This window comes from Haemaphysalis longicornis, unplaced genomic scaffold, assembly GCF_048455015.1.
Source record: "Haemaphysalis longicornis isolate Haplotype H1 unplaced genomic scaffold, Haemaphysalis longicornis Haplotype H1 scaffold_6, whole genome shotgun sequence".
Classification (NCBI taxonomy): Eukaryota; Metazoa; Arthropoda; class Arachnida; order Ixodida; family Ixodidae; genus Haemaphysalis; species Haemaphysalis longicornis.
The window spans coordinates 88,097,543-88,123,893 of record NW_027526407.1 but is presented as its reverse complement, the minus strand read 5'-3'; the positions used below and the strand labels follow the sequence as shown (position 1 = coordinate 88,123,893).

The window sequence follows — 26,351 nt, the reverse complement described above, 5'->3', positions numbered from 1 at the left end:
TGACCGTGAGGCCTCATTTAAATTCCCAGATACTGCAGAGATAACCTTTTGGATGAATGACCAGAATAACTCTTTTCGTGCAGGAATATCTGTAAACGGGTATTTTTCGTAATTATGGAAATTGTCAAGAAGAGGGAAATGTTGCTTTAATTTAATTGGGCCCTTGTTTTATTAGAGCTACTCTTGTGATTAGTTATAGCACAAGGTCGTGATCATGTCTATGGGGAAAGCAGAAGCATTTCACTAGTTTTTCACCAGTCAGGGATAAGTGACCTAGTAATGCATTCAATGCTGTTTTGCAAACCGTGACCTTTCGAAATTGTATTTTCGTTGACGCGTCCAATGCGACCACAAAATACGAAAAAGTGTAAAGGTATGAGTTAAAGGCTGTAGCAATATTAGAACACATGCGAAGGACGTTAAATGTTCGTCGAAATGTGCTTTGGCCCACTGCTGGTCTCGAGGATTGAAATCGGGAGCTCAATACTCACCCTGCATCCTACATTGGTGAATGGCTGTATGACTCGTCATCGTTTTAGTAAAAATCAAATCACAATCTCTGACCTCATTCCTCTTTTCAAGAATTCAAAGTACTTGTCGAGCTACCTTTACCTTATTAGGGGCAGTACATTCCTTCTACTTGTATAAGTGGGCCAGCAAGATGGCGGCAATGATGATGATGATAACAATGCATTTACATGTACGTGATGAAGTACTAGTGGTGCCAATCAAACTGCTTTATTCAAGCGCATGCAACACGCGGCAATTTACACACACCATTGTGTTATTTCAGGTTAATTCAAGAACCGTTTCACATTCTTTCAACATGTACTCGAAGCTACGTCGTGATATAACCACAGACTCCCGTAATCGGCCTCCAATCACTGTTCCTGAAGTTGCGGCGTATCCGGGGTACCGAATGTTTCTCATAACTTCTAAGGTATGCGGTTTCTGCTTCATCAAAGGCGTCTTCAGGAAGCAACGGCCCAGCGAGCTCACCATAGGAACAGGGTTCCTGTACCCCTTATACTGCCTAGTAACTTTACTCCTATACCTTTTTTCGCTGGCCGGTGTAGTCATGACCGAAGTCGGCCGCCGGAGGGGACTCACTCGCACTGCCGCAGTCATCTTTTACGGATTTTACGTGCTCGTCTATGTGCAGGCAGCTGTTAATATGCTTGTGATTGCCTCGAAAAGCCGCACCATACTGGATATCCTTAAGGCCTGCTCGTCAATGGAGTCACGCCTAGGTCTGAGGAGGGCTGCAGTGAGCCGAAGACTCACCAAGGTTTCCCACTGGTGTCTAGCATTGGCACTTCTGGAAAGCGCCAAGTACGTCGCCTCGGGCAAGAAGGTAGTCCCTGCGGCGCTGAAGGTGATGACTTCGGTTCACGCCGGAACTAGAATAGTGGCGGTGTGCCTCTACTTTGTCGGCGTGTTCCTGGTAGGCATGTGGTTCAGCCTGGCGTTCTGGATGATCGTGTACAGCGCGAACGTGATGCGGGAGTACTTCGCCGAGGCCAACGAGATGCTGGTTCGTGCCCTGGTTGCACCGTTGGGGTGCGTGCGGACTCTTCAGAGAGTGCGGCTGCAGCAGTCTGAGCTGAGAAGGATTGTTGCCATGATGAACACGGTGGTGGGTGCTCCGGCGGTTCTCTTCTACGGCCAGGGCGTCTTCTTCATGTGCGCCACCAGTTTTGGTATCATGCTTTCTGGTGTATCGATGGTCGACAGGATGCTGAGCACCTACTACGCCTTGAGCATGGCCATCCTTCTCGTCGTTTCTACTCGGGCGGCTCACAGGATGACTGCAGAGGTAACACGCTTGAGTGGTGCCCTCTGTATAACAGATTTATCACGTGCGACAGTTTAAACCGTTTATTTTTTCACGACCAATTTTCTACAATAGGTTCAGAGTTCAGCGCACCAGTTAGGAGATATTGCGAGTTAGCACGAAAAAGTTAGCACGAACAATTGAGTAATAGATTTACGTAGCAGAAACCTTGCACGTTACCTAAGCTTTCTCAAAGAAGCTAGACCGAAATCTTAAACCAGAACGAATTATAAGGTTTTCCTATGTAGCACTGCCTTCCATCAAAGCCGTTCAAGCCACTCAGAATACAAAAGCGAATGATAAGTACACACTTTTCAGTAGTTATATTGCAAGAAACACGATTTCAAGCAAAAAAAAAACAATTCGCTGTCATCTAAACCTGTGCCACGTTAACGTACGTGTAACGAATGCGCGATTCTAGAAAAAAATTAGTGCCTTTGCACTCTGTGAAGAAGGAGGACCTGCAAAGCTGGACGCAGTCTACGGAGTGGACTGTTTATCGCAAACACGTTTATCGAATGAGTGATAGAGCATATTTCCTAGCCAACTAGCTGAATGAACCTCAGCAGGATCCAAGCTATGTTCTTGCAGATAAACATGCAACTGCCTGTGTCTCTGTCGCGTCGTAAGCGTTCTACTGTTTGTCTAGGCCGGATTCAGACTGTTACCGCAACTGTCGTAATACCTTTAAAGAATGAGGCCATTTCACGTCTCAGACAAGTGAACTGCGTGACATGGAATTTTTTTACGTCCGTAAACCACGATACAATTTTGGCGTCGGTAATCTGAACATAGCCCAACACACAAACCGTAACCGCACTACCACTAAGGACTCCGGACAGGTCCCATTGGGCCGTTTGACGTTCATGTTTAAATCTCTCATCAGCACAACAGACATGCCATCCATCAGTACGGGCATGAAACTTATAGCTGCGCGTGCACGCCTCCGCTCCTCCCTCCCACTATTCACCACTACAAACCTGCGTACGCATAAACAGGCAACCAGAACTGTGCGCGTTCTTAGAAGTGACAGACGCCGTCGAAAATATTCCATGGAAGCCCTCTGAAGAAGTGATATTGGCTCACGTCGGCTTTTCGAGCGGTCAATTTGCTGTTCATCCGGGACGAATTCGCCGCTACTCCGCGTGCTGAACTTGAGGTGGTAACGGTGGTGCCAGAAGCGTTCAGTTGTTTTTGCACCCATTCGCGTCCCCGTTCGGGCCAACGCTTGGATTCTTGCTCTACTTCCTCCAAACGAACAGCATGCATCCATCCTTTTACGATTTAAAACCTGGAAGCCCTTGATCTCTATTCTCGCGTACAAACACGTGGCTGTCCGTTTCCCTTCCCCCTCGTATGCATCTTGCTGTGTGTGTAAGATGTCTGTGTACCACATCAACCCACACCCGAACCATTCGATTGAGGAGGACAGCCGACTAACCGCATTGAGCCATGTAATTTCGACGTCTTAATACCAGCACATGCGGTATTTCATCATTAGCGGCATGAAGCGTAGCTGTGAGTACACGCCCCTCTTTTTCTACCCGCAAACCGCGCACGCATAAACCGCAACCGGTCATGGCGCATGATTAGGCGCGAAAGACACCGGCGAAAATTTCACTCGGAAGGCCTTCCAAGGTGGAGTGGAGTGGAATGAACTTTATTATGTGCCTGCAAAACTAGCGTGCACGCACGCTAGTCGACCGGGCCTAAGTCACCGTCGGGGGGACATCTTGGCTAGGTTTCTTCTTCCCACATGAGGGGTGTCGGAAGCCTGCCTCGTTGTCGCCTCTTGGGCTTGCTGGACGGCCCAGAGTTGTTCTCCTTGGTCGTGGGATGTCAGCGCCGCTGCTAGTCGTGGTGGGAGGGTTCCTGACTTTGCTTCTTCGGGGTGTTCGTAGCAATTTCACAGCATGTGCGTTAGAGTAGCCGTCTCCCTTCGGCAGACCCTGCACTTGCTGTCCGGGTTGGCATCGGGGTACATTCTGTGTAGAAGTAGCGGCGTTAGGAGGGTTCCGGTCTGCAGTTGTCTGAAGATGACGGCAGATGACGGCAGGACTCTCCCTGTGTCCAGCTTGTCGCTGGGTGGAGGGAGAGTGCGAGCCAGGCGATACGCTTTGGTGATCTCGTGGTAGTTGACGAGTCGGTCCTTAGTGCTGAACCAGGGTTGTGTCGCCTCTTTATTGGCAGCGCGGAGAGATAGAGCGCACGCTGCGACGTGGGCCGACGTGGGCCGACTCGTTTCTGTTTTCGTTCGTCTCGGTTTATTTTTCACCTTCCAAGGTGAAAAAAAATATGGTCGTAGGCTGGAATTCCAATTGGGGAAGTTTCTCTTCTGCCAGGATAGATTCTCAGCTACTTGGCGAAGTGAATTTGATTGGAAACGGTGACGCCGGCATTTGGTCGTTTTAGGGGGGAAGCCCTTTGGCAGCCGTTACCTGGGCTTCGTAGGGGCGGCGTCTGTTTATGGCCGCGTAACCGAGTGAGTGAACGCAGCTGCGACGAAAGAAAGAAAACGAAGAAGAGCGTCTAGCGAAGGGTGAAGTGGAGTACGACACGTGCGGCTACGGCGCCATTTCTTTCACTGCCTTTCCCTCACACGTTTCATGTGTCGCCACTAAGGAGCGCCCTCCCCCTGACAGTTTCCCCAGACACTGTTCCATTCTTCGCTAATCCAAACCAAGTGACGTTTGGGTGGGAGATTCAAATACGATATGCAAACATGCTCGCTGCTCCTTTGTGCGGGGCTAACCCGAACCACGTGAAATTTGCGCGGGAGGTTCAAACACGACTTGTAACATGCTGGCCTGCCGCGGCGGTGGCGCACTGCGAGGTAGCAGGAGAGTAGCGCACGCCGCCGTACGTTCGCTGATTACGCAAACACTTCCTGAGACGCAGCAGAAATGCGCCGTGACCGAGAAGACGGCAGCTCGCGGTGCACACAAATTTTATATTAGGGAGTGTAGTAATCGTAAGTGCATTTTTTGCGCCCATCCGTGCTTCTGTTTATTTTTCGCAATCATCTGATAACCGCATACCGCCCTTAGCCGCCGACTACGCAACTTGCCAAAGGGGCATCGGTGGAGGCGAGAAAAATAGGTGTGGAAGGGGGGTCAGCAATAGTGAGCAGGTGCCGCGGAGTGGCGCCGAGTAAATCGATGACACCGGAATGAAAACTGGGGGGCAGAGACATATACTGCCTTGCAGTAAAAATCAATCGTTTCAGTGGGGCTGTACTAAGCAAACACATGATTCCTTGCGTGGTATTGACAACCTCACGCTCTTTATTGGCTCTGAATGAGAAGCAGATAGTTGCACAATGCGTACAGTGAAGCTATGCTACATCAAAAGGATTTACGCAGGAACAATTATTTCAACGTAAACACAAAGTTGAACACTTTCTATTTATGTGCAACTTATTATAATGACGTATTACCGTCTTTAGAAGAAACTGAAATCCACAAACTAAATTTGAGCGTAAACTGAGTGAATATTTGTGGTCGGAGATTTTGCAAAACGTGCTTTTAAGCTACGCGAAGCAGCGTCGCGGTTGCAAAAAGCGTTAAAGCCTTCTCTAGAGCTTTTATGTAGAAGGCACTTTTTTTTTCTGGCAGCTCACTATAGCGAGGACCACTGGCTGCTAATGCCGTAACGTCACGGCCGTTGTAGCCTCAGGGTTTGTTCCATTCCTCTGTCATGTCCATCCGTGGGGTTTCAAATTACGTGTTTATTTGTCACAAACGTGCGGACGTAGAAGCAAGTTTTATTGTTCGGGTATACTCCCGCTTTTTGCTAAGGTACACCTCATGGCGTCATTACATTTTTCAACCTGCATTAGTAGAATACATGCGAATTGAATTGCCGGCTTTATTACCCCTACGAACGGTCTCGTCTCTCTTTTCAGAAGCTCAATTAGGCTGAGAGTAATGAAAAGCCCCAAGACGCTTGCGGCCATCACGTGTATTTTTGCTTATTTCTCCTAAAATGGTTGAATAATTGTGCTGGACAGTTTGGTTTTTTTCACTCTCCAAGCCTTGTATGGTAAAAGTACGAAGCTGCTGTGAGCGCGGTTTCTGTCAGTCGCTAAAGATTCGGCGGAATTGGGCAAAAACGCCCTGTTTCATAAATTGAAACGGAAGGTGTGTCGAGTGGGAAGGGAAACATTGCAGCCAGGTTGCGTTCAAGTGGTGAAGACAAACCAAGTCATGTGGGCTAAAATTATAGTATTCCTTTCGCAAACATCTGCAATAGCTGGCAAAACAAAGCAACTACACATGTCCGTACGATTCGTGTTGGGGCGTACTAATGCCTCGGAAGAAGTGTAAAAATTGGTTAATTTGATTGAAAATATCTACTATTACAAGGCTCGTACTGGCCTCGTAGCGTCCCTTTAACTAAGTTCACGGCGTAATATTACGTTTTTAGGAGGGCATAGATATAAAAGCAAGACGTGCATCTGCCACGCGACAAGATAAAACAGCCTGTTTACAAACGACACTTCTTAGTGCCCTTTATTAGGCCTCGCTCAGTTTCTACGTACAGATACGGTACATGAGGTTAATTTGATTGAAAATATCTACTATTACAAGGCTCGTACTGGCCTCGTAGCGTCCCTTTAACTAAGTTCACGGCGTAATATTACGTTTTTAGGAGGGCATTGATATAAAAGCAAGACGTGCATCTGCCACGCGACAAGATAAAACAGCCTGTTTACAAACGACACTTCTTAGTGCCCTTTATTAGGCCTCGCTCAGTTTCTACGTACAGATACGGTACATGAATATTTTTAGTTCCTTCAGCACGCGCAACTATGAAGGTCTCGGGAAATTTGTATGTTATATATTGTGAGAAGCCTTCGAAAACAGCCTAAAAAGTACCGCCTTTGGCTGTTGCTGCTGTCTTCTTGTACGCGAGCGAGGGCCAAATAGTCAGATATGTTTGGGCTATGACTTTGTGCATAAAATGTACGTCTTCTTCATATTAACAACGGGCATAGAAAGTTTGCCTTTTATCTACTGTCAAAAGACATGAACAAGTTTTGAAATATTGAGTGCAGAATGTAACCAAGAAACTTTAGAGAAAAACGTCTTGGGCATCAACGCCACTTCAACACTAATGCTCTGGAAAGCAACCCTAAATTTCTTGTACACATAAAGCTGGATGTAGCTGGGGTCGACTCTGGTCCCTGCAAGCTGCCACGTCCCTGTAAAAGACACTGCATTCCCTTCCCCTACTCCGCTTCCTCTTCCCTAAACCGGCCTTTGGACCTCCTTACCAATAAAGGTACTACTACTACTACTACTACTACAACAACTACTACTACTACTGCTACTACTACTACTACACATAAAGCTGTTCAAGCATACATTACTTTGTTAAAAGTAAAATGTGAGTGTGTTGACTAAATCATCGGAGATATTTGTCATCGTTGAACCAACGTTGATCCGTTGAACCACAGCGCAAGGGAAAATACGCAGGTGACAGCAAAAGGTTGAACAGAGCTTCGTTTGTCTTCTGGTGGTCGTCCGTGTTTTTCCACTTGCGCTGTGGACAAACATGCATCACCAACTCCCACACCTATTCACGCTGCTACCCTTTGTCATCGGTTCGTCCCGCAGAAGGAGAAAGGAAGGACGTTGTTGAAAGGCAGAAATCCTTACAAGGCTAAAGTTTACTCTTCTATGCCGAACAAAGACTTTTTCGCTATTCTCTACAGAAATATCAGGCGCCAAAAAAGTTTTATTACGAGCAGTGATCACATGGCCCACAACCGAAGCAAAAACTGTGATACCCTTGTGATGCTCAACGCAAGCTTAGAACGGCCCATATATGGGCACTACAAGAAATTGTCATGGCAAATATGGGCCTTGTTTTTATTTGTTTCAACCTTGGGAATGTGTATGTCGTCAACTCAAAGCTTCACCCGCCGCGGTGGCTCAGTGGCTAAGGCATTGCGCTGCTGAGCACGAGGTCGCGGGTTCGATTCCCGGCCGCGGCGGCCGCTTTTCTGATGGAGGCGAAAAGCAAAAACGCCCGTGTGTACGAGATTTCGGCGCACGGTAAAGATCCCCCGGTGGTCCAAATTAATCCGGAGCCCTCCACTACGGCGCGCCTCATCGCCCGCGTTGCGTCGGTGCGTTAAACCCTACAATCAATCAATCAATTCAAAGCTTCTTTTCTTCAGCCAACAAACAATGGTTACCAGCAATTTCGCAGGGGTAAGCGAATAGTGTTGTTCTTCCCGGTCCCGGTGTTATTTGTGTGACCTCCACCTCATTTACGCTTAAGTTCTGTAGTTTTATTCAAAATACTCAAGTTTTTGTTTCATCTTTACCTTCAGTAAAAATGGGGTGCAAAAGGGTTCACGACGTTTACTGCTATTTTTTCCCGTCCGTGTACAGTGTTATCAGTGTTTTGACTTCAGGTATATAGGTTTCATGAGCCCAATTTTGCTCCACGTGGCCTACTCATCAGCATATTTTGGCCGCACTATGTTTGAATGATGACTCGGGATGACTGATTCCACGAGGGCAAGGTGCAGTGAGAAAAAAAAATTGTTCGCAAAACAACAGCCGTCATCGGAACATTGGCATGCCTAGTCCGAGAGAGAGACATATTAAGGACACCTACTGAGCGGAGGAATGCACAAAATTGTTTGTGGAGAAGGCAAGAGCATGAATGGGAAATAAATTAACCAGACATTTTAAAGAGTGGACAACTTGATATTATTAGGATCTCACCTCGTACCACAGTGGAACAAAAATTGATGATGCATCTATTAAGGACAAAAAAGGCTATGGTAGTAACGGCAGTTATAAGAAGAAACATTGGACCTTTGCTTTATGCGAGAATAGACCCCATGCCAGAAGTGCAGTTGAGTCCAACAATGCCTAGGCAGGTGTGGGCTGCCCTGTCTCTCAGGAATGCAATTATCCAGTCCCGGCCCCCTCCCGATTGTTTGGGACGCCATACGGCATTTCCTTCTGTAGTAAACATTCCGGGTACTACTACGTCGCTCCTCTATGAGGAGAGCCCTCATATTTCGCTTGAAGCTGAGGCACTTGAGATTAAAAAATTCCTAGGGTACGCCTCTATACTTATAGCATTTTACAGTGCCGCTATATAATGTAATGTGTCGCTTGGCAGTAAGTGATAGGCGACGTAAGGTCTGGGTGTAAGATTTACTCCGCTGCGAACAAGTATAGCTTCCGTTTCTGAGTGGTGATCCAGAGGGCTTGTAGCATTTAGTGTGCATAGCGCGACAAAGTCTTCAGAAAGCGACCCGTGCAAAAGTTTGCATTAACCTACTGTAATAGAATACTGCGTTTGAGAGGCAAAATCCCGGATACCCCCTGAGTTGTCAGCAACACTGTAAGCTGAGGGGCCCACGTAACTTTCAAGCATGCGCACGACCACCCGCTGGATCGGTCGCCGATGTCGATGATCGATGATCCAATGGCTCGTGGTGGACGGCACGCGGGAAACGATGAGCTACTCCAAGCAATTGTACAATTGGTACACTTTATTTGCGCTAGGTATTTACAACTCTCAGAGCTCGTGATCGCATAAAAGAGGTGGGGCAAGGCCCGCGTCGAGCGGTGCTCGCTGTTCTCTCTTCTCTTTCTTAGACCGCCCCAAAACATCAAACTCCTCGGTTTTATCACCAAAACCCCGCCCACAACAGGGACGTCACATTTTGAGAGTGAGGATGGCTCATTGATTAGCCCACACTAGGCCAGTGATTGCCCACAGAGACAAACTAGTCAGGTGGGTTCAAATTCTTCTCGTGAGCTACCTCTCTCAGTCTCATACAGAAACTCTGAGGTATTCCGCAAAACACAAATATAGCACACATGAAAATCACCCATCTAAAGGAAACCTAGCGCCGGCCATCGGTTGTTGGGCGGCTCGTCTTAAAGTATTGTCCATACCACGCGCACCTAGAGTTGTGCCCCACGCCACCAAAATTCCTTTCCTTCGTAAACATGTGGAGCGCCAAACAAAGCCTGGTCGCCTACACATTGACGAATTCCAGTTGCCGAGTCGCCAGGTTCAGACGTCTGACGAACGGCCACTTCGCCCAGTATCTTTGAGCAGTGCAACTGTCATACATAGAACGTCTGGTGACCTCTTATTATATTGACCCCTTCACTGACTTCCAGCTCCAGTTGGTTCGGGCATTCTCGTGGTGGTAATCGCGGTCGCTAGAGTGTCAACGGTCCCCCTCCGCCAGTTTCCCAAACGAACTCAAGGAAGTCTTCTTTCCAAGGCTGACACCACCTTCAACTATTACGGGGTGACCAACGCGCTTGTAAAAGTCCTCTCTGGGCCCGCTCTCCGGGTGAACACAATAGCGTGGCGAACAAAAAAGAAGCTTCCGCGGTTCCCTCCCACGCCCCTCTCGTCCAAATTAGCTCGGCCGGCAGGAAAACAAACACGATAAAAGTAAATACGCTATGCCAACCGAATGATACATGGTTTGCGGGTGCTATTAATTATGTGAAGTGCGCGATCTTAAAGTGACACTGAAGTGATATGTAAACATTGCGGGATTACTAGCGCAAATTGTAGTCCGGAGTCCCCAGGCCATGTTTCGACCACTCTAGGCGCGTTTACGCGATTTTATTTAGTAGAAAAACTAATTCGAAAATGCTGTCCTCCTCTCTTTACGCTCGCCCATTTTCTGTGGCGTTTTCGTGTGACGTCAGGAGGGGATGAGCTGGCAATGGACCTCTCCCGGGGTACGTCACGCAGCGGCCGTGACGTCACGGAAAGCGCACGTGCTGGGTGTGGCTGGGAGGGTGGTTGGCAAGACATTCGGACGGGCGCGCGGGGCGTATGCAGTGAGGCTGCATTAGACGCGCGCAAAAGTGGAATTTTCGTTTACGTGTTGGCTTTTCTGATGCCGGTGGGCTGCTGTGCGCTCGGCTACGCAAATATTGCGAGCAAAATCAGCGGCATCAGACTTTTCGGAGTCCCCAAAGAGGTAAATTCGCCGTGTATTGTGGATGCGCGCAATGTGCCGAAGAGGCTGGCAGCCAAAGCAGCGACATGGTCTGCTCTTACTCGTAGCAACATTTCCCATTCTCGAACTTCTGCTGCCCGTGTGTGCGAGATTTCGGCGCACGTTAAAGATCCCCAGGTGGTTAAAATTAATCCGGAGCCCTCGGACTAGGGTTGCCACCTGCCCGGTTTTGGACCGGCCCGACCGGTTTTTTAAACAGCGGGCCGGTTGCCGGTCCGTACTTAAAACCGGCCGTCACTGGCCGGTTCTTTGGCCCTTGTGCCGTGATTATGTCCGTTTTGGCGTTTTATAAGCGTCAATTCAACAACTAAGACGATAAATATATGTCGACAAGCTGCGCAAAGACACGCGAGCAGAGAAAATACGCGGGCGAGTGCGCTGCCTGAGATGGAGGGGGAGCTAAGGTAGGAACAAAGCAACGAAATGCTGCGGCCGCACAATAAGCAAGCTCTCAATCACTTTCAGTACAAAGGTTATGTTGATTTCTCTCTAAGAAAATGCCACAATAAATGGCGCCTCATGTAAAAAATATGGCGGTTTTTTTTCAACACAAATTTAATATTCTATATATTACGCCCCCTACCTCCCCCTCCCGCCCCCCCCCCGTTCCCCTAAGGGCCGGTTTTTTTCTCGCGGAAAGGTGGCAACCCTAAGCCCTCCACTACGGCGCGCCTCATCGCCTGCGTTGCGTCGGCGCGTTAAAACCCTATAATCAATCAATCAATGAATCGAACTTCTGCTGTTCTCCAAAGCGCAGTCGTACCGTCTACATTGGCAGTCCGCGCTGATTCGTGCCATGAAATGATGCTGTTTATCAACCATCTGCTATCATGCAGCACCAGCAGAAATTTGGTCAAGTGAAATAGTGCCGGTAATAGGGGGCACACGGAAATTTTCTTGCTGCGAAATATTGTCATGTTTTGAGGAGGTAGAGCACTGTATTAAAAACACAATTAATGCCTAACCTGCTTAGGCGACACGAAATAAATGTTTCGACGAGGGATCGCGATAGCCGCCTAACGCCAGATCGACAACGACAAGTTTGGTCTTACGGGGGGATCTGTTCAAGACGAACGAAATTCATTGCTTGTAAGTGCAATAAATTTTTACCTTGACCAATTATATTCTGTCTTGAGGATGCGGCAAAACAGAGATGCTTACCGTGCTCACATGTAGCATCGTGCCTTCGGCGCGAGATGGGCCGCTCACGCGACTCGAAAAAACTCGAAAAATGTGTTTGCCCTAAGCGAACAGACTCAGTGAATGTATTCTTTTGTTGCGGTCTCCCGACGCTTTCGTATTCAGCAGGCGTACAAGGACACTAACTTTAATTATCGTGAAATAATGACTACCGAAAATTATTTCAGTGCACTGTCGCAAGCTATGCGCACTAACCATATGTGGCTGCTATGTTACTCACACAATGACGATGAACCGTTTCGCGATTTCACTGGGGAAAAGGTAACAAAACAATCGGTCAATCACGTAGAGAACGACATCATCGCAATATTTTTACTGGAATAATTTTTGGCTGTTGCTCTTCATATTTTTGCTTCGTTGCTGCTTATTTTACTTTTTAATCCGTTCATGCTTTACCTTTCCTTTTTCCCCTCGACATGAAATCGTGTGTACGCCACTGTCTCCGGGCGACGCAAAGAGACCAAGAACAGGGAGCGTATACGTACGCTGCCTGAGGCACCGCGCTTAGCTTAAGCAGACCTCGAAATCAACAATGAATTAGCTTTCCTTGGCATGTGTCCGAACACAAAGAATCTTAAAAAAAAACATTCTTGGAATGCGTCGCAACAGCACCAACCTTCAGAATGACTTGTTTAGGCTGTCGCGCACAGATTATCCGAAAGCGTGGCCCTTCAGTTGACCGTACGGTAAACGAAACTGTTGCGGAGGTCGTAGATGCGGAAAGCTACATGGAGATGCGACGGGTACAGCCAGGATAGCTAGACCCCCACCTGCAATGTGGGCGGCCAGTGACGGCCCGAACCAACGGCACATCGTTCCTTTCGGGCGCCGCGCGGCCAGGCCGGGCCGTCGGAGGAGGCGCGTTCTGCCAACCGCCACCGCACTTCGCCGCCGCGAGCAGGCGCCACCCGTCGCGCACGTGCGCTTCGTGACGTCACGTTGTTTACATACAGGGAGAGGTCCATTGGCTGCGCCACGGCTGCGCTACTGCACGGCTCCCCGGCCGACAGAGTCAGTCGGCCCAGCGTTTCGTCCGCCGGCCGCCGGCGGGTCGTCGCAATCAAGGAGGTTAAAAAAAATTGCTTGGTCGCTTAGTTGAAACGAAGCCAGGACACGTTTGTGAATGGAAGAATGTGCCTTTCTTTACTTGGTTTGTTTGCACACTGTATCTAGCTCCAAGTCAAGGTCGCTTCACCCAAGCGCTGCAGAAGCGCACATGCGACGCTTCGCTGACTGGTACGAGAGTTGGAAAATATAAGGCCTCTTGAAGGCGGGAGAAGAGTCAGCGAAGTCAATATAGGTACTAAGGAAATAAAATCAACTGATATTTTTACCGTACAGCGTAAAACTAGGGCGCGGGAAGCACTATTTTGCGCTGGGCCAACAAGCACAGCGGTCAGCAGCACGACTACGCATCTGCGAACGCTTTTCCGTCTACGAAATGCAATTGCTAGACGTGAGCTACTGTGGAAACTCGGGCGACGCTTACTGCACGATCGCAGTACAACAAATAGTCACCTAAGCTGCTTGAAATACCAAAACTAAATAGAAGTGTAAACCGGTTGTACAATATATATCCTATATTAGCAACGCCTCCGCGTTCCGCTCCGTGGCTCAGTGGTCTGGGGCTCTAGGTATGTCGCCGCCAATGTTTTGCAAGTCACGAGTTCGAATCCCGCGGGTACGTGCTTTTTTTTTTGTAAGTTAACTTTTTTGTTTTCCGCCGATGTTTTCTATATTGAGTTCACCTATTTTTAGGCCTTAACGTTCATGGCTACACGAACTAGTTCACAAAACGCGCGCAGGCTGGCACTGGCGCGCAAGCGAGTTCTCGTTGGCGTGCTGTTGCCATAAGCACCGACTGCTTGCAGGCAGTGGGCACAGGCCAGAATGAACAGACCCTTGGCCTGGTGCGAACACGCTTTTTACGATACAGACATGAGGGAGGCAAGCTCCAAATATGGGGGAAAAGCGCATGACATTTGGGCGTCTGCGGGTACGCGGAAAGCTTTCATGCACTGCGTAGGCCTCGGCTAGTGAATGCTACGACTACAAGCCGTCCTGGGAGGTTTATCTTGTGCATTTTACAGCCGACAACATGGCAGAAGTGCGGCACGATGATTACTGAGATATTGAGAATGCCCATCCAACAACGCCATTGGTTATGTTTTACAGAACCGAAACCGAAACCGAAACTTGTGTGATTGCTAACCTTGGGCATAGTCCAATCACGGCGCCCCTCCTCCCAACGTCACAGCCTTAGTTGGTGCGGCCGCCGCAAACCGCGCATGGTAGTTTTTCTTCTTTCGCGCTTTGTAAAATAATTACCGATTTGTCAACCGGATAAACGATGAAAAGTGTGCTAATTTGAGCCAGTCTACGCAGTGCAAGCTAAAACGGGAGCTTGACAAATTCACTTCGGTGTCCCTTTAACAGGTCCGGTCGCTTGTAGTTTGTAGATATTTCCTTGGAAGCTCAAACTTGCTTGCTGTCGTTGGGTAGCGATTACTTTGCAAGTATACTTATGTTTGTTCCTGATTTATGTAAAAAGATGCATGTAGCTCATCTCTGCACGCATAGGGACATGATGTCGCTGACGCATGTTTTGTGTTCACGTGTTCGCATTCCAGGCTAATCGAATCAGGGACGTGGTGGAGGATACTGACTACAACACCCTTTCTGACGCAGCAGCAAACCAGGTAAGTTATATAAATTCAGTTCATTCATACTGCATAGTATGTATTACTGCTAATTTATAGTGCGTAGGATGATAATCTCACGAGAACAAGAAGGAAGCGGTAGGGCCTACTGCCGTCGTCGCAATCATCGACGACGAAGAAGGGGTGTGTGGTGAGCAGCCTGCGCCTGCTTCGTCACCTATGTCCTGCCGCCAGGTAGCATATTGATGGATGGTTCGGGGCACTTTCTAAACCGGCCCGCCAGCATCGCCACGTCAAGGCTTCTGAAGCGTTCTCCTGAAGAAGCTCGGTATGCGTCGGTCCGCTTGAGCCCGGTGAGCCACGGACGTGGCCATGCCCAGCCCCGTGTCCCCTTCCTATGACCGGCAGAGATTAGACGGCGTCACAAGCCCTGACGTGACGCAAGACCGACCACGTTCCTCTACCCAGTTCTCCGGCGTGTTTCCGAAGCAACTTAAAGCTTCGTAGCTGCATTAGCGGCCATCGGCCGTGTTTCATAGTCGTGGTTTATTCAGTCAATCGCCCTGATTCGAGGCGGCAAAGACACATTCACTGTTTATTCTCATCTAATACACTAAAAGCTGGTTAAATCGAACTCGGTTGATTGGAACTTACAGTTAATTCGAACTGACGACCTGGTCTCCGCACAGCGCTTAATATATTAACGGTGTAAAACTCCCGATAATCCAGAATGGGTTATTCGAACTGGGATCCCCTGGCTTCCATCGCACCTCGCAGACAAGTCGACCTAGCGTGATTACAATGTGTTGCGAATCCAAACGAAAGCAAATTTACTAGAGATGCTAAACAACAAAACAGAAAAATATAGCGCCTGCGCTACGCTGCTGCGACAGCTTGCTTCGGTTGCAGGAGGCGCGCCGCTGGCAACAATGCCCTTTGAGCCCCATGAACATTATTTACGCAATCACCTGCCACAAACGTGTAGTAGCGCCTAAGCTGCGATAACAAGTCCAGAGGTGGCTTCGTGTTATGCTCCGGCAGTGGGGCGCGGTTTCGAAGCATTCAATGGTACCCTTCGAGTACGAATTAACGAGCTTTCACTGAATTTAAGTCTCACACCGCTCACTCGTCTATGCGGCGTCGACCGGGACGGTAGCTTTCGACGTCGCGGTTGTCACGAGAAGATGAAAAAGAGGGCACTAGTGTGTACCGCTGTGGTCGATACCAACGACGGAGAAGAAGCTGTCTAGGATATGCCGCCTGCGGGCGCTTTGTCTTTCCCGCTTGTTTATATTGTAAATAGATCCTTCATCATCTACCAGGCCTCATGTCACCTATGCCCTGCCACCACGTAACAATGTTACATAGTTACAAAAGAAATAACTCAAAATGTACGCTCAAGAAAAAGTGAAGCACCGACCAGTTTATTTGAATCCAAGAACACAGCTCAATATAAAATAAGTTAGGCGGATGTGCGTTAGGCTTTGCCTGTATGCGTCAGAGCTGAAGGCGATTTCACATCAAAGTTTTGGTGGCCTAGTGTCTTTACAACTGCTGTCCTTCGGCCCAGGTGTCATGTCCCGGAAGTTGAGGATCAACACAGCCGGTGTGCCCGAATAAGCCCCGGAGTTGGAAAAAGAATGAGTTGGGATCGGCGCAAGAACGGTCCTGGCGTAGAATATCGAATGCTTCAGAGAGCCATAGTGGACACCGAATCGCGTATCGGTAGTCGTTTGACCTTTCGCAAGCCAGCACAATATTTGCAAGCCATGTGGCCCTCACAAACATACGAATCCTGGTGCTTCAACAATCGAGAGGAATTGCCGGGTGGGTGCATATCTCCGAGAGGAAGCTTCAGATGTGCGAAGCAGGTAGCATTCGGACTTCATAGCGAAAGGTGGCATAGCACAGGAAAGCGTACATTAAAGCGTACATTACATTATAGCAATTTTATAGCAGCTGATCATGCCACCACCCAGAGAGTGCGGGAGGTGTGGGCGTATCATACACTGAACGCAGTAACAAAGAATTTAAACCACGGAGCTGTGTCAGCTTGAGCTGTGGCCGTGACCAACGTTAACACAAAATTTCGCTCACCTAAGTGGAGAGGGGGAATATGCTACGCCAAGATGTATGAGGAAGAGTACGAGGAGCCAAGGAGCCCACGCCAGAGTTACTTGATATAATAGTTGCGAAACTCCCCATGGGCCCATGCATCAAAAAGCGGCCGTACAATTCGTCCAATGCTTTCGATCTTGCGTGCCGTGGCGCATTCTGTTGGCGATAAAGTGAACTACACAACGTTCCTCACCGTTGCACCGCTGGGAGGCGCGGCCTGGCTGTCTGACATGCCTTGATTACGTAACTCTACCTGCGCTGTTCGACGTTCAACCCAGAGCTATCTGCGAGTGTGTGTTCCCCATGGATATCATTAAACAAGCCTTCAATAGGCCTCCTGCGCTGCCCAGGGGGGCGCTGCGGAAGAGGCTTCCGTGCAGCACTTCCGGGTAGTACAAAGCTGCGCGGGTCCCATAGGATCCCGTGTTGACAGAAGCAAAATGAGCTCGACGCTCCCGATTATTTTGCGACTGGTCACCAGCTCATCCCCGACACGTCCGATCTATTTCAGCGATCAACTTGGCATTAGGGGGAAAAGCTTTGCAGCGCTAAACACGTTTACAGCGCCGACGAAAGTGCCGGGACCGTGACGGCGTCTGCTACTCGCAGGTTCACCGATCGATGGTCGTACGAAGTAAAATTTTAAGTGAAATTTCTACTCTAAACTAATACTCTAAGTGACAAAGACTTCTCAAAAACAGCCGATCAAAAAAGAAGAGGGACGCAATCAGCGATGACCGCGCTTTAAAAAGCCAGCGAGACCGGCGGACCGCAGCCTCGCCTGCTGCGGTGCGTCGCTTTTTTGCGTACCTGCACACTATGCGTGCACTTTCATTGAACAGTGCTTGTTTGCGTCGCCGTTACGAATACATGGTGCAGCGTAAGCTTGACGTTTTGTTGCGTGTCTCAGTGACAAAATGCCGCGACCGTCAGAAGCGTGAAATCTGTTTTGCGATTCCGAAATTAGTGGCCGTAAAGTGGTCGGGCGAACTAAGAGGCCGCTGGCTTTCCTTGTTTGCTCTCACTTTACAGAAATAAAGTTTTTTCTCTCTCTATCTTACTTAATTATGCTCTTGCAGCTGACATTCCCAGTTCGCACTTAATATCTTAGAATGAGGGTCAGCAACGGCCGAGTTCCATGCAGCCGACACGGCGGATGGCTGGGTGGCAAATCGGGGGGGGGGGGGGGGGGGGGGGGGGGGGGTAGGGGGAGGAGAAGGAGGAGGAGGAGGAGGAGGAGGAGGGGGGCTTTGAATGCAAAGAGAAAAAATTCAGCGAATTTCTAATTCTATTTGACAAATGCTGGCGAAGTGTGAAGATGGGGGGGTTGGGCAATTCAACTGGAGGAAGCCAGTTCTCGAGATCTGTTCTTGTCTCGCTGTCTAAATCCATTTGAAGTCAAAACTGGCGTGTCGGCGTTCAGATTCGACGACCCCTGCACTAGAAAACTAACACAGTCAGTGATGATCGTATGTAAATATTCGGGGTCCCGCGCCGTGTATGCGGCTGTGTTATGTGATGTTATGGAAGTACACATCTCTGCAGGCAGCGGGCGTGTGATTTGGTGCATTGTTTGCGTCCTTTAATAGCGCTTAATTTGTTTATTTGGCGCTATTGCCCCACCAACTCGCTAGTATACATGTACCCTGCCGTTCGTAAATCGTGCGGCGTAAAACGTTACGCAAGAATCATTTAGTTTGCGAAAATACGAAACAAAATTTCCACTCGTTTCAAAGGCGGTGCCAGGCCAGCAGTGTCAGCTGAGTCGGTTGCGCAATTCTTGCGTTCGCTTGCATGCCTCCGCTGAAACAACCTTTTGCAGTTACCTCAGGATATAGGATGTGCAGCGTTCCGTGTTTATGCTACTCGTGAACTTTCCTTTGTCGACCGCACGCAAGAAGAAAAACTAACTTTCGTCAAACAATTAAACCACCCGACCTGGCGATACTGTCCCATGCCGCGACCACCGCGACAGCCCGCTCAAAAGAAAGCCGATAAATCGGCTTCTTTTAGCGGATATTATTTTGTTTAGCCTCTGCAACTACTTTAAGGGCTATTTCATACAGTATGCAGTCATTTAAACACACCACAAAGCGCCACAACCAACTTTCACTCTGGCTTGTAATTGAAACACATGGAGGGCGGCGAGGGTCGTCTGCTTTTGTACTATCCAGAGGCGTCGGCCGCTAGGGGCGCTGCATGTCGCCAAAACTCCAGCGCAGGAAGCCTATGGGCAGGGAAGTCACCATTTTCTTTCGTTAACCGAATTCAGTTTTTTCCTCATTCTGACATGCGACCCAGCACGTATAAGAACGCATTTGCGTTTGCTGCGCATCGTCTACGGTCTTCCGGCGGCAAAAAGTTAAACATAGCTTCGGCAGCTTTACGCACGCTTACCAGGTTTAGGGCTATAAAGGTTTAGAGCCACTTGATCAGCTACTAGATTACTTTTGGCATACGATATGCTGTAGGCCGAGCGACAACTGCAAATTCAGATCTTCAAATTAAAACAGCGTCTTGTGCGCTGCACTGAATGCGTGCCTTGCGAGTCACGTGATCCGCTGCAAAGGGATTGTGTGCTGCAAGCGGCGGTCAAACGAAGGTCAAACTGCGGACGATGCTGAAACCGCTAGAGGAGAGTATTAAAGCTTCGCTTTAAACAAACGCTTCCTGTTCCCGGAATCGAAGCTGGGCCTCTCGCGTTATAAAACCGGCACCCAAAGTTTTGAGCTATCACCGCATTCAGGCCCACGTACAACCTTTCCTTTGGGTGCGTAGCGAAGGCGTTGGCTCTAAGTATCTCCGCGGGTTCTAGTGCGTGCTAACGCCGGTCACTTCGGGGGAGATCTGAAAGACTGCGGATGAAAAAATGCGGGCCTGCCAGTCATACACACCTTTAACCAGCAAGTTCGGAAATAAACGTGAGGTGCGATAGCCGGGTCTCTGACGGAGGGAGAGTGGCCTCCAGCGCGCCTGCTTCTCCAGCCTTTCCCAACTAATGCAAGCTGAGCCAATTTTTTTGAACTTGCCACTGAAAGTTCTCCATGATTGGAAGGCCCGGATCGTTTCGTAGGCCACATCTCTCCCAAAGTGGACCGCCTTAGCACGCGCTAGAACACGCGGTCAAGTCCAATGCCAACGCTCGCGCTGCGAACCCCGAGACTATATACTGCGCGCCAGGAATACGATCATTAGCTCAATCGTACAGACACCCGTTTCTTATCACGAGGAACCCCCGTTCGATTCCGGCCAAGGGTAGCGTCTTTTTTTCCAAATGGTGGTACATGCTTTGTTCTCCACCGCTGCTAACCCCGTACCCCCCAGGCCTTTGGGGTGGCCCAGCGAGGACGTTTCCAGGTTCATGGTGTAAAGGTTCTGGGTTCGATTTCTGGGACCCCTAACCGCATTCTCTTCGTGAGGCTACATATAAAGCCCTGCCTTCAAAGCTCTGCTGTTAGAGAAAGAGAGAAAAATTATGATTTATTGGAGACTTTCACTGCAACCCAAACAGGAGCTGGCTACTCCAGGCATTGGAGAATACAAAAGGTACAATATTCTCCTAAGGAACCACAATGTTAGAATAAGTACATTGAAACTGCAGTGGTTGAAAGATCGCATGCGCAACAGACACAAACAGATATATATATATATATATTTATATATATATATATATATATATATATATATATATATATATATATATATATATATATATATATATATATATATATATATATATATATATATATATATATATATATATATATATATATATATGTTTCCTTACAGCAGCGGAATATGGTCCAAAATCCTATATACAGCTGTATACAAATATTACAAAATGCCCACGGTGCGACGCAGATACTTTCGCCAATATACATAACATCCTTGTGTGTTTCCACACACACTCAGAGCAATGTCCACGCATTGAGTTGTGGTCGCACATCTTCGTTGCTTGATAAAACTCCATTAAGGTAAGGAAGGCTTGTTGCTGAATGCTTAAATGAACGGGAATGCTTGAAAATAGAGGATACTACTCGAGTATGCAGATGTGCTAGCACAGTGGTTTACGTGTGTACCTTGAAGCTCGCATTGCTAAGAAACGCGCTTAGAATGAACGGTAAATTTTCGCTCCTAGGGTGTTTTATATGTAGTGATCGTTTTAATCGGTATTGATTGGTACAACCGCGATAAAGTATATGCGAATGATCGCAGATTGCACTGCGGACGAAGCGAAGCTGGTGAGGTTGGGGGTTAAATGCAGCACCACCTCGCAGAGCGCACCGTTCACAGAAGATTTTCGTCACGCTGGCTCCCATCGTAACCGGTTGCTATGAGAAGGTCGCTATCCATAAATCCGACCGTGGTATTAGACGATTCGGTGTTTGCTTTGGGGGCTCATAAATGCGCTCCAAAGAGCGCTATATTATGAAAAGTGCACTTGATAAGCTTTCAGTTTACTCCGGGAAACGTGTTTTTTTTTTTCTGTTTCAGCTTCATCTCGTGCTGCTCACCGCAGAGGCTGGCCAGACTACTTTCACCGGCTGCGGTCTGTTCGAGATCAACCTGCCGCTTCTTGTCTCCGTAGGTGTTTTATCATCATAGAAGTTATATTTTACTGTAACAGCTGCCAGAAGCCTAGGAACGCTTAATGCAGCAGGATGGTTGGAGCACCCAAACGCAGCGTGATATGCATACTTGAAAAGAAAGTTTCGCGTATACCCCACATGGCCGCTATAGATTGCTCTGATTGATTGTTCGTGGAGTTTAGCGCACCGACACTACACAGGCGATGAGGCGCGCGGTAGTGGAGGGCTCTGGATTAATTCCGGCCACCTGGGGATCTTTAACATGGGCCGTAATCACGAAGACACCAGCATTTCCCTTTTATGCCTCCATCAGAAATGTGGCTGCAGCGGCCAGGAATCGAAGCCGCGTCCTTGGGCTCAGCAGCACAAAGCCTTAGCCACTGAGCCACCGCAGTGGGGAACAGTGCTATAAAAACAACCCATTCACATATATTGAGACTGTTCGTTGTGATCAATGGCCTAAAAGCCGTTACTTGATGTGTCTATTAAAATGCCTTCCCTATTTTCCTTCTTTTTGTACTTGCCATTAGATTCGTAGGTGTCTACGCAAATACTACGCCATAGATCATGTTTTTGTGCATATCGACAACTTTACGCATCAGCAACGCACCGTTTCCCCGCATACACGTGGCGTAAAATGGGGGTTCCCATGGCAGTCCGCCAAACCCTACCAGTTCTATTTTATCGTCCATCGTTCCATGGTGTCACATTTTCTCGGCGTTGGGTTTCAGTTTGGTTGACCATGCAATAATTACATCAGCTGCAACACGAGTCGTATTCCAGGTATCTTAAGAGCCCCAAATGGCCGTTGATTATTGGTTAATGCTGTTCTGATCGAGGCCTTATTGAAGAAAACTTGTATTCAGCCACAGTGGTATGCCACTTCAGCTGACAAAATCATGTGTTGTGGTGACCGATCACATACTTTGTGCTCCTACCAGGGAATCGCGACTTATAGTTCAGGTACACATGACGTTAAAGATCTCCAGGTGGTCAAACTTAATCCGTAGCCCTCCACTACGGGACGCCCCATAGCCCAGGTGTAGGCTCAATGCGTACAGCACCACAATCACCATCAATCATGGTACACATGACAGATGATGGCTCGTCATGTATAAAATGGGAAAGGCATTGATGGGTGAAATATACACCCTAAACATCTGCTTTAACCGCCTACGGAAGTCTTTTAGGAAAGCTTATAGTCACATAAAGTGCAAATTGGGTTAGGGGAACAATTTCTTTCCCGCCAGTGTAAGAATGGTTTCAGTGCCAGTTTGGCGGGTCATGTGTTAACAGAAATGAGGGGAAGCTAACCACATATCTTTGGAGAAGTTTACGTTTTTTCTATATTTTGGATTTCAGCATAGTTAGGAATTCACACGAAGTTTATGTATGCAGAAGGTCCGCATTGGGTTGTCTCCCCCGGATTTAACAAAAATTGCTAGAAGCGAAGTTTACGAAAACAATTCTTTCGTTGTGGTGAACTGGGTCAATAAAAAGGTTGCCGGAATAGAAAAAAAGGTTAAGATGGTCATGTGCTATGCTAATAGCTTTCAGCAATAACAGTATATTACTGTGCCTATTTTATTACAACTTCGGCTTTCTCTTGTATAAACACAGGTCATAATTTCAATGAACTTAAAAATTATGAAAATATTTACGAGAAGTGATCACGATACGGAAAGCATGTATTTATTTGATATCCTAAAGATACTCGGCGTCAGTGATCGCCTGTATCGCTGTGTAAAGGGAGTCTGTAGGTTATAACTTGTAAGAGAGAGAGAGAGAGATAGAGAGAGAGAGAGAGAGAGAGAGAGAGAGAGAGAGAGAGAGAGAGAGAGAGAGAGAGAGAGAGAGAGAGAGAGAGAAGAATTTCATTGAAATGAAAAAAAAACACAGAAAGGTAGGCCTCGTGGTAGTGTATCTGGCCAGATATTCTGTGTGTGGGAAGGGAAAGGGGAGGAAAGAGTGTGGAAAGAGGATGAGAGAGATGAAGATAGCGCAGAAATGAATAAATGGCTATGTACAGAAGATGCCTATACTTATTCTGTACATGTGTTAAAGTTCAGCCGACGGGCATCAACCACAACATCGCTAAGAGGCCGCTGCTGCGCAGAAATGTCAGCACAGCTTTTAATGCCTTGTGGGAACGCTGCGCGTCTGGCCAAGGTCCCAGCAGTACTTCCTCCGACACCACACGACAGTACAAACGGGCCAATGTTCTCGCTAATTGTTCTCGAGGATGCGCGTAGTGTGGACAGTGGCAGAGAACGTGCGATATAGTCTCCGGTACACGGCATGTTTCACAATCGGGGTCACTCGTAACTCCGATAAGGTGCTTGTAGCGACAGGTAAAGGCTATGCCAAGCCGTAGTCGGTGACACAGCGTGGCGTGGTTTCGCTGAATACCAGGAAGTAACCGAAACTTGCAGCCGGGGTCCAGATGGTGTAAGCGGGTAACGATTAGGCTGACGAGGAGGCAAAGAAGGTTTCTGAAAATACAGATGCTGTACATCTGTCCTCCGCAAGGACGGACACGACCGCCCTTCTATCTACCATTCTCCGCCTCGCCTCGGCGAGTCACCGGTCCCACCCTGACAATCGTCATAGAAGATAGTTTGTAAGCATACTTTAACAAGAAATACGACTAATTGGAAATGTACACAGCTGTAGAAAACAACTAGGGAGACGAAGTCGAAGCTGTTTTGACCGACATCGCCATGAGGTAGGTCATAGTTATTGGTGGAGGAAGGTATTCGTCTGAAGGATCCAGAGAGCGGGTCTCTCTTGACTTCAGCGCCAAGAGGTAGAGACAAGCTCGGATGACGCATGATACCTTATTTAAATACTATTAAATACGCCACCCAAACTGTTACAGCCATCGACGCTTCGCTGCTGTGCTGGAAGTGATATGTCATTATGAGAGAGGGATAAACTCGGCACTTTCGGTTCAATACATAGAACGTTCAATGAAGGTTCACTGCAGGGAAAACAATTTTACATTTCTTTGGCACGAATTGGAGCGGTTAGTAGTAATAACTGTGGCGTTACTCCTACTCTACTGAGGCCGAAAACAGGGATCCTACAGCCGTTGAATTGAATTGGAGGGCTCGATGCAAACCAGGAGATAATGCATTGACCGTACAGGAAGTTGTGGGCTTGTACCTATCAAAAAACAAACTGTTGTGTTCTGTAATGCTCGGTTCATGTTATTGGGGAGTTCGTGCTTAACATTTGGAGCACTTGCGCGTTAATTTATGTGGCTTCGGCTTCATTCGTTCGTGTGCCAGTCAGCGGTTTGGTGTGACACAACAATGCACGTAGCATGCACTATCCCGTGGTGAATCTGCTCGACATTTTATTTCCCACGTATCCATAGCAACGGGACACAGCAATGGCGCTATTTCGTAATCCAGCACCCACCAATGGAGTGCGTTTGAGACCAACTACGAATATGTCCTTTATAAACGGTTCTAGGTGCAAATATAAGAGCAGTCCCGCAAATGTACTAGTGACATCGAAGTCATTAGTAATACCTTTCAAATGGATATTGGCTTGGATATAAAGGTAAATGTTACGCGTATTGTTTTGCCATAATTTTAGGGACAGTAGACACGTCGCCATCGTGGCACCAAAATACATGATCTGCAGTCAACAGGACATGAATATCTGCAGCAAATAAGCAGAAATTGGCTAAGGAAAAATAAGGGGTTGTTGTGAAAGAAAAAAAAACGCCTTGCGAAGCCAGCCGCAAACACCCGGCCAGCTGATGATAGGGATGCCGGACGCAATAAAACAACTCCTCATATTCTTGAAAATTTGACAGAAAGGGAAGCAAGGGAAATGGAATACAAACTAGAGTAAAAATGAATTAAAGAAGCGTAATGGGCGCATCAAAACCAAATGTACACACAAAAGCAAGAAACAGAAAGAAAAATACGAAAAACCTAAAAACCTAACACACCAATCACCAGAGATGCTTAATTCGGATAACGTACAGGAATTCGACAGTATAATAGTCATCGGGTAAAATGTTTTCTAGTCAAGATATTGCATGCATTAAGGCTATCATTTCAGGCGGTGAGAGGAGTGATAGATCGGTTCAAGCATGAACGCCGCCTTCCCTGAAGTCGGAGCGGTGGTGTGCTCCCCACTACGCATGCGCAGCACACCACTAGTCATCTACTGCTATCGTTCGGTCTCCCAGTTCGGCGCTCGGGCCCTCGACGGGGTATTTTCTGACCGTTCGTCGGTCCCGCCAAAGCCTTTTCTTTTTATGGGAAATGCAAGGCTCAGGAATTCATGAAAATTAAATACCCATTGAGCCAGCCGTTGACATAGACGTTCAGGGTGATATCACCATATGGGCTGTAGCCGTAGCCGTACGTCTTTATTCAGGTGGATGTCCAACGTCCCTTCGATGGGCGATGTGCGCAGTTGTTCTGATAGTATTTTTAAACTCACAAGCGCGTAGTAAGGACAAACGATTGTAGGAACGAAAATCCTTACAGTGGCATGAGTATACTGCCATTCGGGAGGGAATTTTTTTCCTGACAGCTTTAATGCAGTGGTTCACAGAAATTTTAACATCATTTGCTTTTTTCCTGTTCACGCAGATATCCGGAGCCATCATAACCTATACGGTGGTTCTGGTGCAAACTGACGAAGGCACAGCAAAAACATGCGTTTGAATCAGCCTCTGCTTTGCCGCCTTGATACTTTTCTTCTGAATCTAATTCCCCTCAAGATATAAAGGCAATAAAAAGCTTGTTATTTATAGCATTGCTTGAAATCAGATTGGTTGTTGCAAGAAGCACTGTGAATACTATGGTGAGTAAAGTATTAAAAATGAAGCGAACTAGTAATTCGTACTCAAAAATTGTGTACGCTATGTCTCTTTACCGAAAAGAATCATTGTGAATTGA

General features: G+C 47.7%; 1 protein-coding gene across 1 annotated transcript; it reads left to right on the top strand.

Annotated features, from left to right (window-relative positions):
• The first annotated feature begins 826 nt into the window (after positions 1–826).
• LOC144143127 (uncharacterized) lies at positions 827–26,117 on the top strand. Its single transcript, XM_077674933.1, has 4 exons — positions 827–1,816; positions 14,690–14,758; positions 21,332–21,421; positions 26,043–26,117. Exons 1-4 carry the CDS (start codon positions 827–829, stop codon positions 26,115–26,117), a joined length of 1,224 nt encoding a protein of 407 aa, XP_077531059.1.
• The last annotated feature ends 234 nt before the right edge of the window (positions 26,118–26,351 follow it).